General features: G+C 37.0%; 3 protein-coding genes and 1 long non-coding RNA gene across 8 annotated transcripts; 1 reads left to right on the forward strand and 3 right to left on the reverse strand.

The window, feature by feature from the left end:
* Nucleotides 1–206: 206 nt before the first annotated feature.
* On the reverse strand, nt 207–6,097 carry LOC145588211 (uncharacterized). 4 transcript variants are annotated; one of them, XR_014101560.1, is made up of 4 exons: nt 5,753–6,097; nt 5,110–5,216; nt 4,775–4,833; nt 207–531 (listed from the first exon to the last, which is right to left on the reverse strand). It is a non-coding gene; the product is annotated as an uncharacterized LOC145588211 (long non-coding RNA). The 4 variants fall into 4 exon arrangements; XR_014101559.1 differs by having other exon boundaries at nt 4,760–4,833; XR_014101562.1 differs by having other exon boundaries at nt 5,068–5,216.
* Nucleotides 6,098–7,102: 1,005 nt separating this feature from the next.
* LOC145589910 (uncharacterized) lies at nt 7,103–12,282 on the forward strand. 2 transcript variants are annotated; one of them, XM_081646616.1, is made up of 6 exons: nt 7,103–7,315; nt 7,444–7,503; nt 8,622–8,809; nt 9,069–9,601; nt 10,360–11,271; nt 11,735–12,282. In XM_081646616.1, exons 3-6 carry the CDS (start codon nt 8,627–8,629, stop codon nt 11,994–11,996), a joined length of 1,890 nt encoding a protein of 629 aa, XP_081502742.1. In that variant the 5' UTR covers nt 7,103–7,315; nt 7,444–7,503; nt 8,622–8,626; the 3' UTR covers nt 11,997–12,282. The 2 variants fall into 2 exon arrangements, with proteins under 2 accessions (XP_081502742.1, XP_081502741.1); XM_081646615.1 differs by having other exon boundaries at nt 7,444–7,498.
* A 133-nt stretch (nt 12,283–12,415) lies between these two features.
* On the reverse strand, nt 12,416–15,997 carry LOC145589909 (alpha-L-fucosidase 2-like). Its single transcript, XM_081646613.1, has 3 exons — nt 15,260–15,997; nt 14,836–14,984; nt 12,416–14,684 (listed from the first exon to the last, which is right to left on the reverse strand). Exons 1-3 carry the CDS (start codon nt 15,561–15,563, stop codon nt 12,630–12,632), a joined length of 2,508 nt encoding a protein of 835 aa, XP_081502739.1. The 5' UTR covers nt 15,564–15,997; the 3' UTR covers nt 12,416–12,629.
* A 1,643-nt stretch (nt 15,998–17,640) lies between these two features.
* Nucleotides 17,641–22,272, reverse strand: LOC145588212 (alpha-L-fucosidase 2-like). The gene is made up of 3 exons (XM_081644859.1): nt 21,910–22,272; nt 20,376–20,524; nt 17,641–19,949 (listed from the first exon to the last, which is right to left on the reverse strand). The coding sequence occupies exons 1-3, from the start codon at nt 22,187–22,189 to the stop codon at nt 17,856–17,858; spliced, it is 2,523 nt and encodes an 840-aa protein (XP_081500985.1). The 5' UTR covers nt 22,190–22,272; the 3' UTR covers nt 17,641–17,855.

Below are 22,272 nucleotides of genomic sequence, written 5' to 3' on the forward strand. Positions count from 1 at the left end.
CCCTAGCAATGAGATCATTTACCTGATTTACATCAGATTATCAGTCATGTGAATGATTCCTGTGAGTGATGACTCCTATCCCGCAGCGTATACACCGCAAAACAAAGAAATATCTAGTAAAAGCCAAGCATGAAAAAAACAGAGGACTATATTATTATGAACAAGTTGGTCTGATCCAGTGGCATCCAGATAAGAGCCCTTTGAAGTGGTTAAGAAAGATACTTGTATATCATCCCAAAAAGGCACCACAAACAGAAGCTCAGGATGGAACTGAGAATAAAAATCAAAGCGTATGGCCACAGGAAATTAATAGCAAGATCTAATATAGAGCAGAAAACATGTGTCAAAAAGAAACAGGACAGCGGCAGGGTCCTACAGTTTTCTAAAAAGATATGGATCTTCATGAGTTGAGTTGATTTTATAATGTGCCAACCAAAAAGGGTTCCAAGGTCAATATTGCATACAGTACACCCACTTGTAAGTGAGGAGACTATCAGCTTTGGATGAGCTGATCCATATCTTGTTATGTACCTGAAATGTAACAGCAACATCAGAATCAGAAATTTGTTTTAAGTTGATCATCATAAACCCCAGATAGGGTCCAGCTTCTACATAATTAATAGTTTAATACTATTAAAGTACAACTCAAATTCCATTTAGCATGAAATATGTTTAATCTAAAAACAAACCAAAGGGGTGCGTTAACAGGTGTGCTAGAGCCTAAAATACCATGCCCTCGAGTTATCTTAAAGTATATTTATTCTTGGACCCTTGGAAGTTGGAATGTAACACATGACTTCAGCTATACAATAGCCTCAAACCAAAAAACTCAAATCTGGACTTGAGCAAGTTCTACACTAAAAGACTCCCCCTTTTCACTTTATCTTTATCCTTTTACACACCACAAGAACAGCTTTAAACAAAAGAGGATGAACTCACCTCATCCTAAACAGAACTAAAGATAAGTGTCAAAAAAAAAATGAACTACTTTTCAGCAAGATTGGCCTCATTCTTAGGACAAAGAGAACGTCAATTTGCAAAATCAAAACTTTAAACAGCTTCTCATATCCCAGAGCACAGGGACTGGTACCATGTCACACTATAAGTTCTACCAACATTTCACAAGGCTCTCACCTATTCCGTAACAAAGGGTATCGTGAGGAGCCTGTTTAACTAGACCCTTGGCTGACATGCAAGGGGGAAGAAGCAGAGCAAAGATAATTTGTTTGATTTAGCCCTTGATGGTTTTATGTATTTATGTACAGAGAAACAGTCGCAAGCATCAATACAAGTCAAAGTGCCCCTCAATATCAAAGGCTTCACACTTTCACAGCAAAGAGTAAGAAAGGATGTAACATGAGTGCTCACATAGACAAAGATCACTGGACCTTAACCAGCCCATCCACAATAGTGCCGAGGATAACATTGTTAGGATGCCTGCATAAGGCTCTGCGTTTGACACTAGTGATTAGGCCCTATTACAGGTCCAAGAGTTGGAAAATGGCTAAATCTACTCCAACATATACCACTAGCATGGTTAGTGGATTGTAGCCAAGTGCCAGGGGGAAGGGGGGGTAGAGGAAAAATGGGGTGAGGTGGAACGAAAACAAAGTTCTCTTGATTTTAGAGTGGCTCTGTTGCATCCAGAATGTTTGATCTCTCATAATTGAAAATCTGATTCTGGTGACAGGATCCAGTCATCCACTCATCCAGATAGAACTTGCTAGACAAAAAAACAAAAACAAAAACAAACAAACTGACAACAGCTGTGTTCTCATTCCAGAGATGGAGCTTAGGACCATAGGCTGGTGCTCAAGGCAAATAGTTAGAAAGTGGGCGCCATCTATTGAAAATCAACAAGCACTACTTTTTGGCATGTAGCATGGGATAATTACTGTCATTTTTGGGATAAGTCAAAGCCCAAATATTACGGGCAGCAAGCTTACCTGAAAAGATATTCAAATCATAGTATAATCATAGTATAAGAATCAAATAGGATTTCTGATTATAGTAAGAAGAATACAAACACCCTTGAAGGCATTTTACACATCCCTTTATTTTCTGACACTCCTTTAAATCTATTCTGCAAAGGATAGAATGCCACAAGATACAAGACAAGTGCATGTAAATGGTCCCCTACCATTTCCAAATCATTGTTCAATTTGCCAAGAACCAAAGGAAAAAGTTTTTTTTTGAAAAATTAGAGTAATAAAAGTTAAAAACAATCAAGAAACTCCCAGTGGTACTTGTAAATTTACAATGTATGTCTTGAAAAATATGGGGAGGAGGAAGGACTCTTGTGATCCGGGAAAGACTCTAGGTGTTGGCAACAGAAGAAATAGAATTGGCTTGACCTAACCCGAACTAGAGTTACTGAGAGAAACCTGAACCACATTTAACCTTTTTTTTTAGGGACACAACCTGAAACTAAACTTGAGCCTGGTCCATTGACCTGAATTGCCACCCAAAACGGACAATGAATAAAATTACAAAACCAGAAGTCTAACAAAACCTATAAAGTTCTCAACCATCTCACAAGATTAAATACATGACAAGTCTCGACATGTACATGTGTGCTTTCGGGTACAAGAGTTGTTTTAATAGCTTATCAATGTTGTCCCCCCCCCCCCCCCCCCATCTTTTAATTTACCATGGCCCACTGAGGTAAAAACTTACCAAGGTTTATTTGGTAAAATCTTTCATTCTTAAAACAAACATAGGTTAGTGATTCATAAGCAACTGTGTGCTTTATCCTTTCCGATTGGCTAATTTGCACACCTTTAGATATCCTCATATTTAACTTTCCATCATTGTTACTCCATCTTTACACAAATCAAAGACAAGATGTTCCAACACTGAATTATTGTACCTTTCTCCTAATAACCCTTCACCCACAGAGGCCCCAACTACCACTGAATCTGTGGTGGAAAAGCTGTGGTGATGGTGGAAGATTATAGCCTCCAGAAAGTTGAAAATAAAGCTTTTTACCATAATGTTCTTCAAGTGTGGACTCACGTGTAGTAGGCTAAAATAAAGGAGCACACAGAGTCACAGGTATTAGGTGAGAAGTGAGATATACAACATGAAATTATTGTGGTGTTGAGATTGGTGACAAATGGGGGTAAAAAGGGAGGAAAAGATATTAAAGGGACAAGAATGAGTGGAACAGAGAAGGGAAAGACATGAGGAAAACATTGTGGAGAGCAGTGTATGATGCCAAAGGATGAGATGGGAAGGGGGCATTGGTTAAGGTGTGAGAAATAGGTTCTATGTGGAATTGTGGAAGAGGATGTAACTCTTTTACAAACTCCCTCTACTTTAAATGAGTATCTCAGTTAGATTGGGGACAAATATTAAATGCAGCTCTAGGAGAGAGAGGGGGAGAGAGAGAGAGAGAGAAGGCATCATTGGGGCTTGTGCCCATAAGGCATTTTGGGGAATGAAAGAGTGAAAAGAATTAAGTGATGAAGAACAGAAGAAGTATTCAAATATGCTAGGAAAAGGTATTGTTAGTTTTTAAGGGTATATCGTCCAACATGATTAAAAGATGATTGCCTCACTGCTATAACTCTCTCCAACCAACTATAATCATTACATTGAAACGTTTCCTTATTATTACTCGACATTTCGACATAAATAGTATATTTACATGGCAAGGCAACCCGGCTAACCTCCGAAAAAAAGATTACGTAATGGATCTAGTTAAGTAGGGTATGCCTGCTCAACCCCAAGCTTGAATTAGCTTAATCCTTCAAGACACCTATGAAAATTTCCATGATGATTGGAGGGAGAAATTTCTAGTAGTTTGAACTGATGCAAAAGATCTTCATCTTGTAGAAAGCAGGATATAGCTAAGTCACTATACTTTCTAGAAATATGCTTGTGGCTTTTCAATCAAACCCAAGTTCAAGACTCTAAAGTAACTAACTTGTAGCTAGGTTTGAGTAAACATGTCCTCTTCAGAAGATAGAAGTACCAATATTGCATGGCACACCAAATCCAAAAAAGCTAGTGTATTGACTTGCTATAACTCATACAATCCTCAACACACCTACTTTTCATACTCCAGTTGCCAAGTTGGTTATTCGTCCAACACAATACCAGACCACTAATTTGCAAAGAAGTAAGGCAATAAATATTGACATCACCAAGGGATCTGAACTGAACCGGTAAAAGAGAGAAGAATTACGGGCATTATAGGTTTCAACAAGAAACTCCAACAAAATATATATCATATAAATGTCCATATAATAGGGTTATAAATATAAGGATGAATCAAGAATCATATATAAAAATATTCCACATCCAAGGTGAAGTATACATTGAGAAGTAAAACACGATTAAGCATAAAACTGTGAAAATGGAAAAAACAGTATTAATCCGAGCAATGAGAAGTTCAAAGCATACAATAGGTAACTATTTACGGATTAAGGAAAAGTAATGTGTAGAAGTCTGCAGTCTTGCATTAAACTGTGAGACAGATAGCTAAGATATGCTTGAAGCAAACAAACATAAAACAAAGGCATAATGTCTTTAACAACAGTGAGAATGTCCATAAATATATAGCCTTCTTTCCTGTTTTCTGGCAGGAAGTCATCAATCTCAAGTAATCAGCTATAATTGTTTTTCCTTTAACAAATTCTGTTTTGTAATGATTTCAAATTTGATACAATTAATAGCCAAGAGTAATCCAGGAAAAAATAAATAGTAATTTAAACACGTTAAATGCTGGGGAGCAAAATCAAAAGAAGATAATAACCTAAAGACGCAGCACCTCTGTCCTTTCGATGATCGACGCTTCCAAGCAACATCACCCATCCTCTCCATTATTCCCTATAATTCCCAATCACAACAATTCTCAACAACCAAATCCAGCATAAAGACGAAAGTAAATAAGCAATGATAACTAAGTTATCTTATTCTCTGAATTCTTTACTGGTCTAAACAGCATAGTGTAATATTAATGTTGTTTCAATTAACACACAAAGTACATATAAATTGGATGTTAATTTGATAGCATGGCAATTATCACAAAAAAAAAAAAAATTGTCCTAGAAATGGACTCACAAATTAACTACTAGCGATCCTGACAAGAACGGCAAAAGGTACCATGGAAGAGTTCGGATACTCGCAATTCAGTAGATAGGCGTCCAGGCAAAGTTGCAGCACAGCTGAAAGGAAGCAATGACTGCGTGCATCCTAATTCTCCAAAGTTTCTACAAACAAATAAAGTTACAATTCAATTTAGAAACACAAAATTAAACAACATTGATCATTAGATATAATAATTCAACCAGCAAATCAAAGATGTTGCATTTAGCCTCTGAATATCAGATGCATTAATAAAACGACATCCTTATTCAAAGATCACATTTTTAGAAATCCAAATTAATTGCAACAAAGTTCCCAGGAATCATACACATTTACATATGAATCACACACTCAAAATTGAACCTACATTGATTCTAAGATACAATAAATAACAACCAAGACAATAATTTATGTTCACCCTTCAACTATCTGCTACATAGTCAACTAACTAACATTATATTAACCCAACTAATACAAAATCCTTATTCAAAGATCTACATTTCAGGGATTAAATCAAAATTCAATTTCAAAAAATACCCATAAGTCATTTCAGCAAATTAAATAAATTGAACCAAAATAGAGCAACATAATAATCATTAAGTAAAATGTGGATGAAAATAGTGGTGAAAAGGAAGAGAGAGAAAAGGGAATTGAGGGAGACCTGGAAGGAGCGAAGGAGGGGCGGCGAGGGCGGAGGCGAGGGGAGGAGATAGGAGGAGGACGGAGGAGAGATGGTGGTGAACGGAGAGTGGTAGTTCGAGCAGAAGACATGAAAGACCTTGACAATGAACCAAATCTTGCAGCCATTTTTGTTGGTGTGTATGTTGAGTATTGACAAGCAAAAGGGTTTTGCAAGGGTTTTGCAAGGGTTTTGGTGGAGAAAGATGTTTAATTGAGAGAGAACGGAGAATTGGGTATTACACGGAGCACGAAGTAGAGATGTGTTTAATCTCGCGGTTGTAGGATTGGTAGACGATATGGTAGATCCTATGTGGTTAATCCTCGAGGCTCGATCTACATTGGTCATTCTCATATGCGTAATAAGCTAATAAATAGAGGAAACAACACGTAATGATGACACTAACTTGCATCACAAACACATGTATCAATAAGGCACACAGACATAGGGAGGTTGCCCTACCAGTTGGTTGTTGGTGTAGTGGTGATTGGGACTACACTTGGTAGGGAGGACCCGTGTTCGATCCTCCGCAACAGCAATTGGGAGGGGACAGAAACCTAATCACCCAGAACTGATCCCCGAATCCGGATTAGCCCAAAGGGTGAACCGGGTGGAACACCAAAAAAAAAAAAAAACATAGGGAAGTTGCCTCATATGAGACTTATTGTGTCAGGGCATCAGGGAGACTGTAGCACATGACAACTTGCTCACTACTTTGGCTAAGATTGAAAGATTTTGTAATTTCTCTCTTGTCTTGCTCATCCATAACTCTACCACACGTTACATTACATAAGCAATTGCCAATTTGTTACCATTAAGGAGCATGAGTGCATGATGAAAATTTGTCACCATATCTAACAATGACTCGAGACTTGATTATAATCTAAAAAAAAAGGAAAATTTGTTGAAAACAACCTTATAAATTTGATTTTTGCGAGAAACTGCCTTAAAAAAAAGTTGTTAAAGCTTACCTATTAAGGCTTATTTTTGTGAGAAAGTACCACTCGCCGGATTTTAGTTGTTGACTCAATTTTTCCGGCATTAAACTCATGAGAGTAGCATATTTTTTCACATTTTACCTTTTATCGACAAAATAACCCATAAATATCTCCATTTGTGTGTAGGGAATTGCCTTAGTTTGCATACAAAGAATTGCTTCGATTTTCGAGATGCGATTATTGCTCAATTATAGTTCAAGAGATCATTTTTGGTAATTAAAAGCTTAAGTCGAGGTTGACATTGACATTTAACGATCATAAACGCCTCGACTTGCGTGCTACATTTTTCAAGTCACAAAAAAATGCGCAGAAAGTATTCAGATCATTTTGACGTCTCAAAAAAAAAAAAAAAATATCGTGGTAATCATATTTTTCTTCGCAACATTTGTCTCGAGGCCTCGGCGTCGCCGACTCACTACAGCTGAAAACACCTTCGTTTTCAATTTTTATATTTTCGTTCATCCATAATCTTCGAATTACTTACCCATCATCTAAAATCTTGAGATTCTTGATCATTTCTTCTTGTTTATCCATTTTCTGGGTTCAGGCAAGTCAATCCTACTCCTCTCTAATTCTTGTCATATCTTCTGCTATAAATTTTATTGGCATTAAACCCCAAATTTAACGAATTTATTGAAAAATTAACTGTATTATGCTCTTTTTCTTGTTCCGCAGTTGAAATTGCTTTTTCCCCACATTAATTCCAAGGTGGGATAATCTTAATCTCCAGGTAAGGTATTAATTTCAGTTAATTACTTAATTTTAAGGTTTTTCTAATAATTTTGAAGTGTTTTTGCAATATATGAGTGTGATTTTTGTGGGTTTTTTTAATAAGATGTACCCAATTGAGCAATTGTATTTTGAGGGTTTTGGAAGAGAATTCCTGCATTGAACTTTACATTGTATTATTTCTGTTTTGTGGCGAGCTGTGGTCCAAAATACGATTGAATTCTTGAAAACCTATCAAAAGTTCTTAAAACAAAGCTAAATTCCAGCCATGTAACTCGGGTTTGAATCGAACATGGAAATTGATCTGACAAGGCGATTTTTTTATGCTGTAAAATTGATGTGTTGGTATTTAAGCGTTGTAGTTTGGTCTTTTGAGTGACATTGGGGATAAATGGAGGTTTAACATTGCTTGACTTTGGAATTAGATGTTTTGCAAGGTTTAATTCAAGCTATGTAGTGACTAAGGTAACTGGAGCCTGGAGGGGAAGTACCGAAGTATAATACGAATTACATTTTAGTTTCATCACTTTATTGAAGTATAACACACTTAGGTATCTAACATGGTCTTACATTGCGTCCCATGTGATAAATGAGGTTGTACTTGTCTGTGGCAGTAGTGATACCAGAGTCTGGATGAATTAGAATCTGGCATTGCCTATTTGCTTCCATGTAATGAACAAGGATGGTAAACATGTCTTGTTGATTTTGTATGGCATGTCAATGAGATATGGAGAAGCATTTGCTGCTTCCTTTGAGGATAAAATCTTTTCCTGTGTTTAGCGGTTGGTTTTTGTAAAGTTTTTCTCCTTTCTGAAGGCTGAATATTGGTATATTGCTTATGTATATCGAAATATCTTTCATCAGCCACTTAAAATTGAATGTTTAGGTGTCTGAAAGATGGAAAATGAAGTTGAGTCTTGACTCTTAAGTCCTTCATTTTTCCCGCAGCCTTAATCTCTCTTTAAACCATAGTAATTTTGAGGCACTAATTACTGGCATCTAAAAAGATCGTTGTGTTGCTTACTCTTTTTGCAAGATGCTATATATCTTTGCCAATTCCTTTCACCCTTTCTTTTTTACTTGCTTGATAGCATTGACCTATTCTATAATTCTATATTATCCAGGGAATATGTCTGGTCGGCTATTAAGAAAAGTTTTGAAGGAACAAGAGCAAAGTCAGAAACAAGAGGGTGATGTTATTGCAGAAGAGCTGCAGGAGGAACTTGATGATGATGAATCTGACTCTGATGCTCAACCTAAAAATCCATTTGATCTCCTCAATGATGATGATGATGACCATGAGAATGACCAGGTTCTGTTTCTTTGCTGCACGTTGAATAAACGTTTAGATAACAAAGTTCTTTTCATGAGATGAAAGATCCATCTGTCTATCTCATGTAGAAGAATAAGATCACTACTGGAAAAAGGAGAATTACTTCCTTAGTCCCTGTGCTTGGACTTTTTACCAACTGCATATAAGAAGCACTTTTTGTCTCCTCAGCAGTTGGTAGCATGAATTTATGATTTACTGTTCTTCAATCATTTGACTTTTTTCTCTATTACCGCTGCAGGAAGATGAGTCCAGTGCCATAGATGATGCCTTGGATGATAAGATCAATGATTCGGGATCTGTTGTGAGAAGCTATGCCCCTACTGTTCCAGCATCTAATAAGAAATCTAAGAAAAAGAAAAAGAAGAAAAATAAAGAGGTTTCACTCTCAAATGCTGATCGATCTAAAAAGTCTGTGGAGGTTGATATAGAAGCTTTATCTCTTGATATTGATTCTGCTCCTGAAGCTAGTTCCAGTAAGAATGTCAGAGCTCGTGATACTGTTATTAAACAGTTCAAATCCTCCATTCTGAAGGTGGATCCTAAGTTCTTGAATGCTGAATATGAGCTACGAAGAATATTTGGTTCAAAGGTAGTGAGCTCGTTTGAGAACGCTAATCAAGGCAGCACTTCTAGGCAAGTGCGTGGTGGAAGACGTGGATTGTACAGCCACAAAAAGTGTATTCTTGTCTCCCCAAATGATCACTGGCCGCGATGGGATGGGTCTCTTTCAATGGAGCTTTTAGAGACTAAAGACGGGAACAATTACTTTAGGTAAATATCTTTTTTATTTGTCATATTCATAAAATGCTTTACTGCATTATGTTACAATTTAGTTGCTTGTTGAGTCTCCATAATCTCCGTTCCCTTCTTTTGTGCTGTTGCTATCTCCGTTCCCTTCTCCATAATTAATAGCTACACAATATCTTTAACCAAGTAATGTGAATTTAGTCAATTTGCCATTGTAGGATTTGAACATATTGTGTTGGTTTCTGTGCTGCAGCTTGCTGCCTTTGGGTGATAGATTGTTGATAAAGGTGGGCATGGGGAGGGTGTATCTTTTCTCTATAAAGGGAAGATGGATGCTTGATGCACTTAGGGTCTGTAAAACCTTTTGTATCAGAAATAAATTTGTAGATCAATTTTGGTGGCAAACTTGTTTCACCTATTATTAGTTGGAATTTAATACCTATGTCCTCTCATGAGGAGAGGAATACATCTCCTACTCTGAAAAACAACTCATTTTCGTATATTGCCTTGACAATATTAATACTAAACCCTTTTACCAGTGGTTCAGTTACAACTTCCAAGTTATACTGCGAAATATTATGATTTGGCGTTTTTATCGCAGATTCAGCTAAAACTTATGAGCCAGGTTCCAGGAATTTTTTTAAAATTTTGAACAATTAATGAGGTGTTCTGCTTTGACGTTTTAATGTTTATGGCTTTATGCTTCAGAATAAGTAGCAGAAAATTGTAATATGTTGCTATGATTTTGTAGTTCTTTACTCTTATTTCCTTGTATGATGTAGATATGTGCACTCAGCTTCGTACAGCCACATTCAAAGGGCTTTTGAAGCTGCCAAGGCAACCCATGATCTGAATGGTGTGGCAAGCATTTTGATGCACCATCCTTACCATGTGGAGTCACTTATGACATTGGCAGATTACTTTAGATTTACAGGTGAACATCAAATGGCAGCAGATGCTATTGCTAAATGTTTGTATGCTTTGGAGTGTGCATGGCATCCTATGTTCAGTCCCTTGCAGGGAGATTGCCGACTGGAATATACCCATGAAACAAACAAGCCGTTGTTTTCTACACTTTTTGGTCACATGAAGAACTTAGACAGGCGTGGTTGTCATCGATCTGCTTTAGAAGTCTGCAAATTACTACTTTCACTTGATCCTGCAGATCCCATGGGTGCGATGTTCTGTATTGATTACTTCTCCCTGAGGGCAGAAGAATATGCATGGTTAGAACAATTTTCTGATGAGTATCAAAGTGACAACTCTTTATGGAACTTTCCAAACTTTGCTTATTCTCTTGCCATTTGTCGGTTGTTTCTTGAGCATGACTCGACTGCCAAGGATGGTAAGAATTTGCAAGACATAGAGACTTCATCTGGTCTGATGAAGCAGGCTTTGATGCTTCACCCTCCAGTTCTTAGGAGGCTAGTGGATAAGGTTCCCTTAAAAGACCAGGCATGGACAACCATAACGAAAAATCCTTTCTTCAAATCTGAAGATACAGGAATTCCATCTTTGGATCACCTAATCAGGATATATATTGAGAGAAGTTACATCATTTGGAGGCTGCCTGACGTGCAGAAGTTGTTGAAGGATGCTGCTCTAGGTGTGATTGAATCTCTGAAGCATGATTCAAGTGAAGCCAATACATGGGCTTGTGTTAGAAAAGAAGCGTTTCCCTCAGACAAGAATGAGTAAGTCTTATAATAATGAAAGAAATTGGTTTGTGAGCCCGTGACTTAATGACCACCTGGTTCACCTCCCCCTCCCCCTAAATATAATAATCTCTCTTTCTCTCTCTCTCTCTCTCTCTCATGAGTTTTGTTTCTGGTTATTTTTAAAAGTGATTTTCAACATTTCAATGGTATTTATTTTGATCATGATATAAATTGTGCAAATGAGACTGTTGAGGTTTCTGGCCATATTTATCTGAATTTGGAGCATACAGTCCCATGCTGGTGGCATATATAGGGAGTTAGAAAATTAACAAAGAAATTACATCTTATGCTGAAATATTATGCGACATTTGATTTCCGAGTCATCTGTAATTGATTAATCATAGCACTACCATGTTTGAACCATCTTTGTGGTTTAGATACAAATTTTATGTTTTTTTCTTGCAATGATTTTCCCTTATATTCTCTCCTTACTTTTCAGGTATGGACATTTGATGGTTTCAGAATTCTCCGATACTGTAGCCACCATGCCACCTGAAAACCTGCAAAATTTCATGGTGCTTGACCCAAGGATGAGAGAGATGGTAGAAAATCAGGACCAGGGTGCCAATGTGCAGGTTCGTGCCCCACGCGAGTTGGCTGATCGCAGTCCGTTGGTTGTGTTATTTGAATCATTGCTTCCATGGGTAGATTATGGAGCTGATGAAGCTGATAATGACCAACCCCACCATCAAGATAACTAACATCTTTGATTTTCAGAGTTCTCTAGTTTTCAGGTGATTTTGAGACTGGAAAGTTTTCCATTATACTTGTATACATCAGAGAATTTACATGATTTATCTGCAATACTATGTTCTAGCTGGCTGTTTTGCAACCAGCCCCCCAAAAATCACAAGCTCTTGAGATTTTTTTTCCTGCTTTACTGTGAAATTATGTTAATTAACAGTGCTTCTGACAGGCTTGAGTGATTTATTTAGCTGATAGGCAAGTAATCTCTATGGACATTATCTGGACTCCTTTTAGTATATTTAGAGATTTTAACTCCAGTATAGGAGATAATAATCTCCTTTTTCCTGATAATTCATAGATATTCTTATCAATTGCTGTATCAATCTTCCTTTTCTGATGTTCCATAGTTTCATACTTCAATTTGGAGAGAATGAAAGAGGAAAATAATTTTGTGCTTATTGCTTTTAGTAATTCGGAATCAATAGTTCTTTGAGGATAGAGGTAAAAAAAATCATATATATTATATGTATATCTCATGAACATCAGAAATGAGAAGTGGCACTCTGAAGAATCAGCTTTCAGCAAGCAGTAGAAAAATGAAGACCCTGATCAGGGTTGATTCCTTTCTGTATGTATAAAAGAAAGAATTATAGGAGAGATTGTGTGTTCACACATCTCAATTTCCTATCAAATGTGTATACTGTACCAGGTAAGATGTTTGCCATGACTGTAGTACCTCTATAATTTAGTCTCTTCACAGAATTAGACCCATTTGACCAAAGACCAACTTCATGCAGATCTCCATCAGTCCAGCATATATTAACTGTCACGCCGCCCCGAGCCCGCAATCCTTTGACACAACCGTTAGTCCATTTGTCTCTTGGAAGTGTGGGCAACAAGTAAAGATCTTTTACAGTGCTCTGAACAAGCATTTCTGCTATAGCAGCAGAAAATCCGAAATTTGCATCAATTTGAAAAGGCGGGTGTGCCCCGAACAAATTACTATAAAGCCCTCCTTCGTAGCTGCCCTCACGGTCAGGATCCACCAAGTCAAACAAATGCTTGACCATCCGGTAAGCATGCTCACTGCTACGCAGATGTGCCCACAGTGCAGCTTTCCACACCGTAGACCACCCAGGACCCTCTTCTCCTCGTTTATAAAGACTGTAATTTGCAGCTTTGCAAAGATCAGGATTTTCCTCTGGAGTTATCGAATGCCCCGGAAATATACCAAACAAGTGTGATACATGTCTATGATGTGGATCAGGGTTCTCGAAATCTTGAGCCCATTCCATTAGAGAGCCATCCTTAGCGATTCTATAAGGTGGTAGTTTTGCCTGAGCCTGTAAAACATTTCTGACAAGACTATCTCCAGTTCTTCCCAATGCTTCAGCAGCAGAAACAATTATGGAAAAGACTTCTTTAGTTATAGCCACATCCATGGTTGACGAATAGCTCACACTTGCAGTCTTACCATCTGATGCTGTAAATGTATGTTCAGGGGAAGTTGAAGGATTAGTTTCTAAGTAGCCATCTTTTCCTTCTATCCACCAATCCAACAAAAATGAAGCTACACCTTCTAGTAATGGGTATGCCTTGTTTTCTAGAAAGTTCTTATCCATTGTATAGGTATAATGTTCCCATAAGTGGGTCGAAAGCCAAGCCCCACCCATCGGCCACAAGGCCCAGACTGCTTGCCCGCTATCAGGCGATGTTTTTGCCCATATATCAGACACTTGGTGTGCAACCCAACCACTAGCTTTGTAGTTTACACTTGCGGTTTTCTTCCCATTAATTGCAAGGGCAGACAAGTAATCAAACACTGGTTCTTGTAACTCATGAAGGTTGCAAGAAAGTGAAAGCCAGTAGTTCATCTGTAGATTGATATTCAGATGAGGAGCTCCGTTCCAAGGTGGATAGACATCCTTACTCCATATCCCTTGCAGATTTGCAGGCTGAGTTCCTGGTCTCGGACTAGAAATTAACAAATATCGACCATACTGAAATAACAGTTCCACCAAAGAAGGATCTTCATCAGTCTGAAATGATTGCACTCTCTCTGCTGTAGAAATTTTTTCGTCTGCCTTGCTGATTTTTGATAGCTGAAGTGAAACACGGTGAAATAGTTTCTGATAGTCATCCAGATGACGGGCATAAAGAGTGGAGTATGGGATGTTATATACCGAATTCATCCTACTGAGAGCTTCTGAAGTCGGGTTTTTCTTTGAATCTGAAGGTTTAGTGAATGGCCCATTAAATGAAGATGATGCCATTAAAAGTATGACTGCAGAATCTGCCTTTTCTACTCTTATTTTCTGTCCTTCTAGATGATGTATTATACCTCCTACACCACTTATTTGCAAATTAAGAACCAAAGAAAACTGAATTCCCTTTGGATAGCCGGAGCAACTCCCTTCCATAATGATCTGGTTTTTGTCATTAGTGTAAGAATGATGATCCAATTTGCTATCCAAAGAGGCTATGAAGGAGAGAGCACCTTGTTTACTCGACGAGATCTTGGTCACAATCACCTGATCAGGATTTGAAGCGAAGTGTTCCCTTGTGAACTCTACATCACCAACAGAGTATCTCACTGTAACAGTTGCAGTATCCAGGTCTAGCTCCCTATGGTACATGTGTTCAATGTGTGTAGAATTGTGGTCTTCAAAGTCCAGTATGAGATCGCCCAAAAGTTGGTAAGCCTTCACATGTAACAAACTTAACAATAAATTACAACCTCAGCATTATAAGTTATAAACTATGCTTAGTGGAAGATAATCCTTTTGTCTCAAAGCGAGTTAACACTTTTTTTTCTTTACATTTAACAGCAATAGCTCTGGAAGAGGAACTTACATCAGATGAATTTCCTGAGAGCTCCTTGTCTGCTAAAGCAGTAGCTTCCGAATATTTTCCTGCATCGACGAGCTTTCTCACATTTGCTAGCGCCTTTGGAGCATTTGGATCTGTGTAGTTTCCTGGGATGCCGGTCCAAAGTGTGTCATCTGTGCAATGCATCAAGGTTTGTTTAGTCATGTTTAAACTTCTATCACACTATGACAGACCAAATCTATGTTACAATACTTTGACTATCCATTTTAATTGAATATACTTTTTGTTGATGTATGCATGTTTTGAACATCTTACAAGGCCAACATTACTAATGATGACATAAAATATGTTCAAGTATATATGTAAATGTTAAATTTGTGAATATGCTGTTATTTTACCGCTAATTCTTAAAGAATGAAAATGCTATTAAGAGCAAATTATGACATACCATTTAAATTAATAATCTCAGATGAAACACCACCATGTACCATAGCACCAAAACGTCCATTACCAATAGGAAGAGCATCAGTCCAATTTCTAGCTGGCCTTTTGAAGATAATTTTAAGAGGCCTACTTTCTTCATCTCCCATTACCAAACTTGTTGAAGGTTTCCATAATTCTTTCTCCCATGGCTTCCTTGCCACTCCCCAATCACCGTGTTCCTCCATCGCCCCAAAATGACCCAATATCAAAAGAGAAAAAGATAGGAAAAGACATAGAGGAAGAAGAAGAGAGAGTTGGAGAGGATCCATGCTATGATAATCAATAATGCAAAATATTCTAAGGTGGGTCTAATATAATATATTGCCCCTTTGGCATAACATAATTGGGTTTTTTTTTGGTTTGTTTATATTTTGAATTATGGAGTTGATATTCTAGTGATGTGGTCCTTTGCTTCATGAATAATGTTTAGTTTTTGGAGCTTGTGAATGACATAATTTGTCCACCAAAATTTGAGAACTTTTTACTGGAAATTCTTAACTGTTTTTCGGTAATTTAATATTTATGAATTGTTAGGATAACTTTGATGTAAATCATGCTTATATTGGTCTCATGGTCTGTGTAGTAGTTTGCTGATGTTACAATAATGTAGTATGTAAACATGTATAATTATGTGAAACTATTTGCGGCTTTGCACAAACCCTATCTCTTCTTGTTCCCAAAATCTGAGTGTTAAATGACAAATTTTATTCCTTGAGCTAAGAAAAAGGCACAACTCATGTTGTTGGTTGCGTAGTTACATACCCTCTTGCAATGTAATAAAACCAATTTTTGGATGATTGGATGAGAATCATATTTATAAAATGTATACGTAAACTTAAATTTATTCGTATTCTGTTTACTTTTCTAGCCCCTATTTACTTTACACTTCGTATTAACTTTGCACTTCATATTAACTTTACACTTCGTATGTATAAGGATTACGTGTTTAATTTCACCTCACGTAAAGTTTTTGAAAATAAGCTATACATATATCAGCAATCTGCATGGGCCATATTAAGTGTGTGATATAGTAGCTAGTGATGATGCCTCAAGGAAGTGGTTAAGATAATATCTTTCGTGAAAGGGACGCATCTAGCTGCATTGATTTCCTTCCACGTTTTGGAAAATGAACTTGAGAGGATTTTTGGTTTAGTTTGATTGCAATGCAACTTGCATTCCCTTCTTTCTAATGGTCCCATTATCTCTTTGTTAGACATTATAACTATAAAAATGAATACATTCAAGCCATTTTTTTTTTTTAAATTTTGAAAAATATAATAAGCATAGATTATGCTTTGCTACTTATGTGTACGTATCAACAACAGTAACAATTGTTTGGATCACCTAGTAAGAAAGTTATTCTAATTTAACCAATTGTCTTAGATTTGAGTTTTGAGAATGCACCATACGGGTTGGTCATACTGGATAAGGTGAAATATACTAGTAGCCGTAGTAGGGATGCACCACTTGATCCATGTGATTATGTAACATGTAAAAGAAGAGCGAATTACATTAGAGTACCGATAAGATTGTTATTTTGGATGTCAAATTGTTCTGTATCGGAAATGTTACATTTGTTAAAAAAACTTTCATAGTTGTCTCATGTTAATAAACTAGATAGATTTTGGATAATATCTAACTTGCCTCACTTGTCATCCTCTTATAATTTTTGTGAGTTGTCCTCTTAAACGGTTATGTTGTCATACTAATTTGTTAATTTCTTTTGTGAGATTTCTGGTCTTTAAGACTTCTATTTATCCTTGCAGAATGTAAAATGATCATTGTCATTCATGTAATAATGTCAAAGGTGGTCATAATCAATGTATTTGCTTCATAAACTGAGAGTAATTATTTTTAGTTGTTCAACTAACATTATGGGTCTACAACAGTCCTTATAATTACATGTCATTTGGCTTGAATATTATTTAATGCATATCCATCATTTTTAGATTACCTTCAAAATTATATTTAGTTATGAAATTTGTTCAATGATTGATTGCTATATGTGATCAAAGGACCCATCCACTGTTAATTATACCACTAATTTTCTTCACTCACCTGTCACCTCTATTAGAAAAAACAACTCACCCTTGCTCCTTCAACTGCTTCAAGTATAATCTGACCTTAGTTACCACAATTTACGAATGATCTGCTCATCTATCTTAGGGGCAAAGAATGACAAGCTAAAGATATGGCCGAATTTGTAAACAGAGGACCTATAATTGTCTGAAAAACTGCTACTGTAAACGTACACGAATGACAACCATTACATTGGATGTGGAATTCTGCTTCATTCCACCCAAGTTAATATTGTTTGTAAACATGAATCACTTAATTTACGATTCATTGTTAATGCTCCTGATCAATAATTTATCATTGCTTTCAAGATAGAAGTTGATGATACAAAATTTCTACATCAACGTAAGCATCAGTAATGAGGAACTATGTTCCTTGAAAGAATTAACAAGAATAGTAGCAAAATGAATAATTCCCTTGGCCTTAATGCTAGAGCTTCTTCCCTGCATCTATATGTGTTGATTATGATGGAAGAAATCTACTTACTACTTACGAGAAAGTATGCTTAGGCACTTTAATCGCCTGTCAAAACTGTAGACTTTACCGGAAGAAATCTGTGTTGTAACAGTAGTACCTTTATAGTGCAATCTCTTGATAGAAGAGGTGTCATCTGACCAAAGCCCGACTTCATATAACTCTCCTTCGCTCCAACAAATATTGACTGTCAAACCACCTCGAGCCTTCAGTCCTTTGACACAACCAGTTGGCCATTTATCCCTTGGAAGCGCAGGCAACAAGTAGAGATCTTTTAGAGTGCTCTGAACTAGCATTTCTGATACAGCAGCAGAAAAACCAAAATTTGCATCTATCTGAAACGGAGGGTGTGCTGAAAATAAGTTGCTGTAAAGCCCTCCTTCAAAGTCTGCTTCTCGATCAGGGTCTACCAAGTTGAACAAATGCTTGACCATCCGATATGCATGCTCACTGTTACGCAGATTCGCCCACAGTGTAGCTTTCCACACAGTAGACCATCCAGGGCCATCTTCTGTTCGTTTGTAAAGACTATAATTTGCAGCTTTACAAAGATCTGGATTCTCCTCAGGTGTTATTGTATGACCTGGGTATATTCCAAATAAGTGTGATACATGTCTGTGATGCGGGTCAGGGTCCACAAAATCTTGTGCCCATTCCAGAAGTGTACCATCCCGAGCTATTCTGTAAGGTGGCAGTCTTGCCTGAGCCTTTAGAACTTTCTTGATAAGATCATCTCCAGATCTCCCCAGTTCCTCAGCAGCAGAAACAATTATAGCAAAAACTTCTTTAGTTATTGCAACATCCATGGTTGATGAATAGCTCACACTTGCTTGCTTACCATTCGGAGCAGTAAACATATGCTCGGGAGAAGTTGAAGGGTTACTTCGTAGATACCCATCTTTTCCTTCAATCCACCAGTCTAACAAAAAAGATGCTGCTCCTTCAAGTAAAGGGTAAGCTTTGGTTTTAAGGAAGTTTTTGTCCATGGTATAAGTATATTGTTCCCACAAGTGAGTAGAAAGCCAAGCCCCACCCATTGGCCACAATGCCCAAACTGCTTGCCCTCTATCAGGTGATGTCTTTGCCCAAATATCAGTCACTTGGTGCAAAACCCACCCACTAGCTTCGTAGTTTATGCTGGCGGTTTTTTTACCATTGGCTGCAAGGAAAGACATAAAATCAATCAATGGCTCCTGCAACTCATGAAGGTTGCAAGGAAGAGAAGGCCAGTAGTTCATCTGAAGATTAATATTCGTATGAGGAGCACCATCCCATGGTGGCTCAATATCCTTATTCCATATTCCTTGCAGATTTGCAGGCTGAGTTCCTGGCCGAGAGCTAGAAATCAACAAGTATCGACCATACTGAAACAATAGCTCCACCAAAGATGGATCTTCATCAGTCTTAAATGATCTTATCCTCTCTGCAGTAGGAACTGCTTCATTTTCTTTATTAGCAGTCTTGCTACTTTTCGACAGCTGAAGTGAGACACGGTGAAAGAGTTTCTGATAGTCATCTAAATGACGGGTATAGAGAGCAGAGTATGAAAGATTACTAATTGAGTTCATCCTTTTTAGAGCCTCTGAGGTTGGATTTTTCAAGGAATCTGAAGGTTTAGTGAATGGTCCATCAAATGAAGATGATGCCACCAGACGAACTATTGCAAAATCTGCATTTTCAACTCTGAATTTCTGATCCTCTATATTGTGTATAACCCCACTATCACCACCAATTTGTAGATTGAGAACCATACAGAACTGGATTCCCTTTGGAGAGTCGTCAACTTCATATATTTTTGGTGGTATCCTTTTACCACGGCAACTTCCCTCCATAATGATCTGGTTTTTGTCGTCAGTGTAGGAATGATGATGCATTTTGCTATCCAAAGACACTGTAAAGGAGAGGGAGCCCTTTTTACTGGATGAGATCTTGGTCACAATCACTTGATCGGGATTTGATGCAAAATGTTCCCTCGTGAACTTCACATCACCAAGTGAGTAATTCACAGTAACAGTTGCAGTATTCAGATCTAGCTCTCTTTGGTAATTATGAGTAGAATTATGTTCATGGAAGTCCAGTTTGAGATCACCCAAAAGTTGGTAAACCTACATATATAATAAGCATACTGTTTGATTAGAATCTTTGTATTACGATATTGCAACAATCATTTCATGTTAATAAGATGTATCTTAAGCAAACATGCATAAATTAAAGTTTGATAGTTCATGTTCAAATACTAGCCAAATCTAGGGGATGAAGGATGCTTAACATTATTAGTTTTAGAATTAATCCTGCGTAATCAGAGCTGTTTCTGGAGGCAAGCATAGAAAAAATAAGGCTGTCCAAGACTAACAGCGCTAAAGGAGGGTATTCCTTAGGGTAACTCACAATCATTCTTCTAAGATGAGCATTAGCCAAATATTGAACATACATAAGATGAGTATAGCCTTATTTTACACTAAATTGATGTTAACAAGCTTAAGTTCCATTATTCACAAGAAATAGCTAAAGAAAGGAATGGAGGAACATACATCAGATGGTTCTCCGGAAAGCTCCTTGTCTGCCACAGCAGTAGCTTCAGAATAGTTTCCTTTGTCGACGAGCTTTCTCACAGTTGCCAGTGCCTCTGGAGCACTTGAATTTGTATAGTCCCTGGGAATGCCGGTCCAAAGTGTGTCCTCTACAGATCATAAACAAGGTTCTTGTTTGAGCAATTGATTTGTTCAGTTTCAAATTTCAACATCAGAACCAAACTAACGTTGTTACTCAGACTCTTCATTCATACTCAAAAACCTGAAGTCCCACCTCCAAAGATGACATCAAATTCTTACAATTCAAATTAAGCCGATATGTTATCTTAAGTGTAAGACTGTATATTCAACCCCAACTTACCCGACTAAGGCGGGAACCTATTTTAAGTCATTTGTTGCCCTGCCTATTTCACACTAATATCTAAGTCTTAAACATAAAGATCTGGAGGGCCTATATACACCACAAATGACAAAGGAATAGCTATGTGTACCCATTATTAGTACCCAATCCAGCATAGCAATGTTAGTTAAACACTAGGAAATTTGGGATGCATAGCATAGACAAGAATCAAACTTGGAGATGAGTAAATAATTCTAGTTTTCCCCTTAGGAAGCAAGTTTATCTTGAAATCATTTACCTAATACTTTCTTCGTCTCTTGAAGATTGCCTCAATTTCCTTTTTTATTTATTCCTTAAAGTTTGCCCCATTTTTTTTTTTTTTATAGTTAACATGATACCGTGTACTTTATTTTCTACCCCAATTCAAAAGGATAAAACTACCTCCTAACTCAATACAACACTTAAGAAAACATGGGGCGAACATTAAGAAATGGAGATAGGAGATAGAGATATCAAGCATATAATACACATAAACAACCAATTCAATTATTCATCCTTTGAGCAAATCAAGGAATTGGGCCATTGGATAGATAAATCTTGGTCAGGTACATATTCAGAGACAAAATGCAGCTACATTCAGCAATAGTTGCAATTATTTTTTGGCTTGTTTTGTGACATAAAGTATCTACTAGTACAATAATTAATTATATCTATGCCGTATCTATGACACCACCCACTAATGAATTTTTATAATGTAATTAATTTATATTTAATTTTATTACAGAATAACACATTCCTTATTTCCTTCAACATAGAATCACCTGATAGTAGTTCCAAAATGAAGAAGATGAAACTCCAATCTTGTAAAGAAAAATACAGACATTTTTTTAAATCACAATGCTAGATCTTACCACTTAAACACACTAATTAAACCCCCATTGCACAAATTAATACTCCATATACCACATTTCTATTTATGTACGTCCAAAATAATAAGTCACTTTCTAATTTACGGTATTTACCCAATAAGTCAAAATAGTTAAGAATCTATAATCTATATGTTACACTAGTTAAACCAACCCGACTCCAAATCAGATGTGGCGTATTATTTAGAGACAAAAGAAATTACAACATTATCGAACCAAAATGCAAGTACAAGGAAAAAAGAGTGAAGTAAAACATAACATAACATACCATTGAGATTAATAACCTCAGAAATAATCCCACCATGAATCATAGCTCCAAGACGACCATTACCAATAGGAAGAGCATCAGTCCAATTCCTAGCACCATCTTTAAACATAATCTTAAGAGGCCTAATTTCTTCATTTTCCAACAATAATCTTCTAGTTGGTTTCCAAAATTTACTATCTTTAGGCTTTTCATGTTCAAGAAATGTACCAAAAGAACCTAAAAAAAGAAGAGAAAAACAAAGAAAAAGAAGAAGAAAAGAGTGAAAATGAAAAGGGTCCATGTGAAACTTTGTGTAGGTATGAAAAAGTGGGTGGGTCTTGTTGATTTTATGGCATTTTTGGCGTAATTTAATTGGGTTTTGGG

Source organism: Chenopodium album, chromosome 17, assembly GCF_948465745.1.
Source record: "Chenopodium album chromosome 17, dcCheAlbu1.1, whole genome shotgun sequence".
In the NCBI taxonomy this organism is placed as follows: Eukaryota; Viridiplantae; Streptophyta; class Magnoliopsida; order Caryophyllales; family Amaranthaceae; genus Chenopodium; species Chenopodium album.

Bases quoted from the DNA above. Each gene is read 5' to 3' on its own strand.
- LOC145589910 (XM_081646616.1), top strand. From the start codon at position 8,627: ATGTCTGGTCGGCTATTAAGAAAAGTTTTGAAGGAACAAGAGCAAAGT. The intron at 9,602-10,359 runs GTAAATATCTTT...TGTATGATGTAG, and splicing joins GACGGGAACAATTACTTTAG to ATATGTGCACTCAGCTTCGT. The intron at 11,272-11,734 runs GTAAGTCTTATA...CTTACTTTTCAG, and splicing joins TTTCCCTCAGACAAGAATGA to GTATGGACATTTGATGGTTT.
- LOC145588212 (XM_081644859.1), bottom strand. From the start codon at position 22,189: ATGGACCCTTTTCATTTTCACTCTTTTCTTCTTCTTTTTCTTTGTTTT. The intron at 20,525-21,909 runs GTATGTTATGTT...TATGATCTGTAG, and splicing joins TGAGGTTATTAATCTCAATG to AGGACACACTTTGGACCGGC. The intron at 19,950-20,375 runs GTATGTTCCTCC...TTATATATGTAG, and splicing joins TTTCCGGAGAACCATCTGAT to GTTTACCAACTTTTGGGTGA.
- LOC145589909 (XM_081646613.1), bottom strand. From the start codon at position 15,563: ATGGATCCTCTCCAACTCTCTCTTCTTCTTCCTCTATGTCTTTTCCTA. The intron at 14,985-15,259 runs GTATGTCATAAT...TGCATTGCACAG, and splicing joins TGAGATTATTAATTTAAATG to ATGACACACTTTGGACCGGC. The intron at 14,685-14,835 runs GTAAGTTCCTCT...TTACATGTGAAG, and splicing joins TCTCAGGAAATTCATCTGAT to GCTTACCAACTTTTGGGCGA.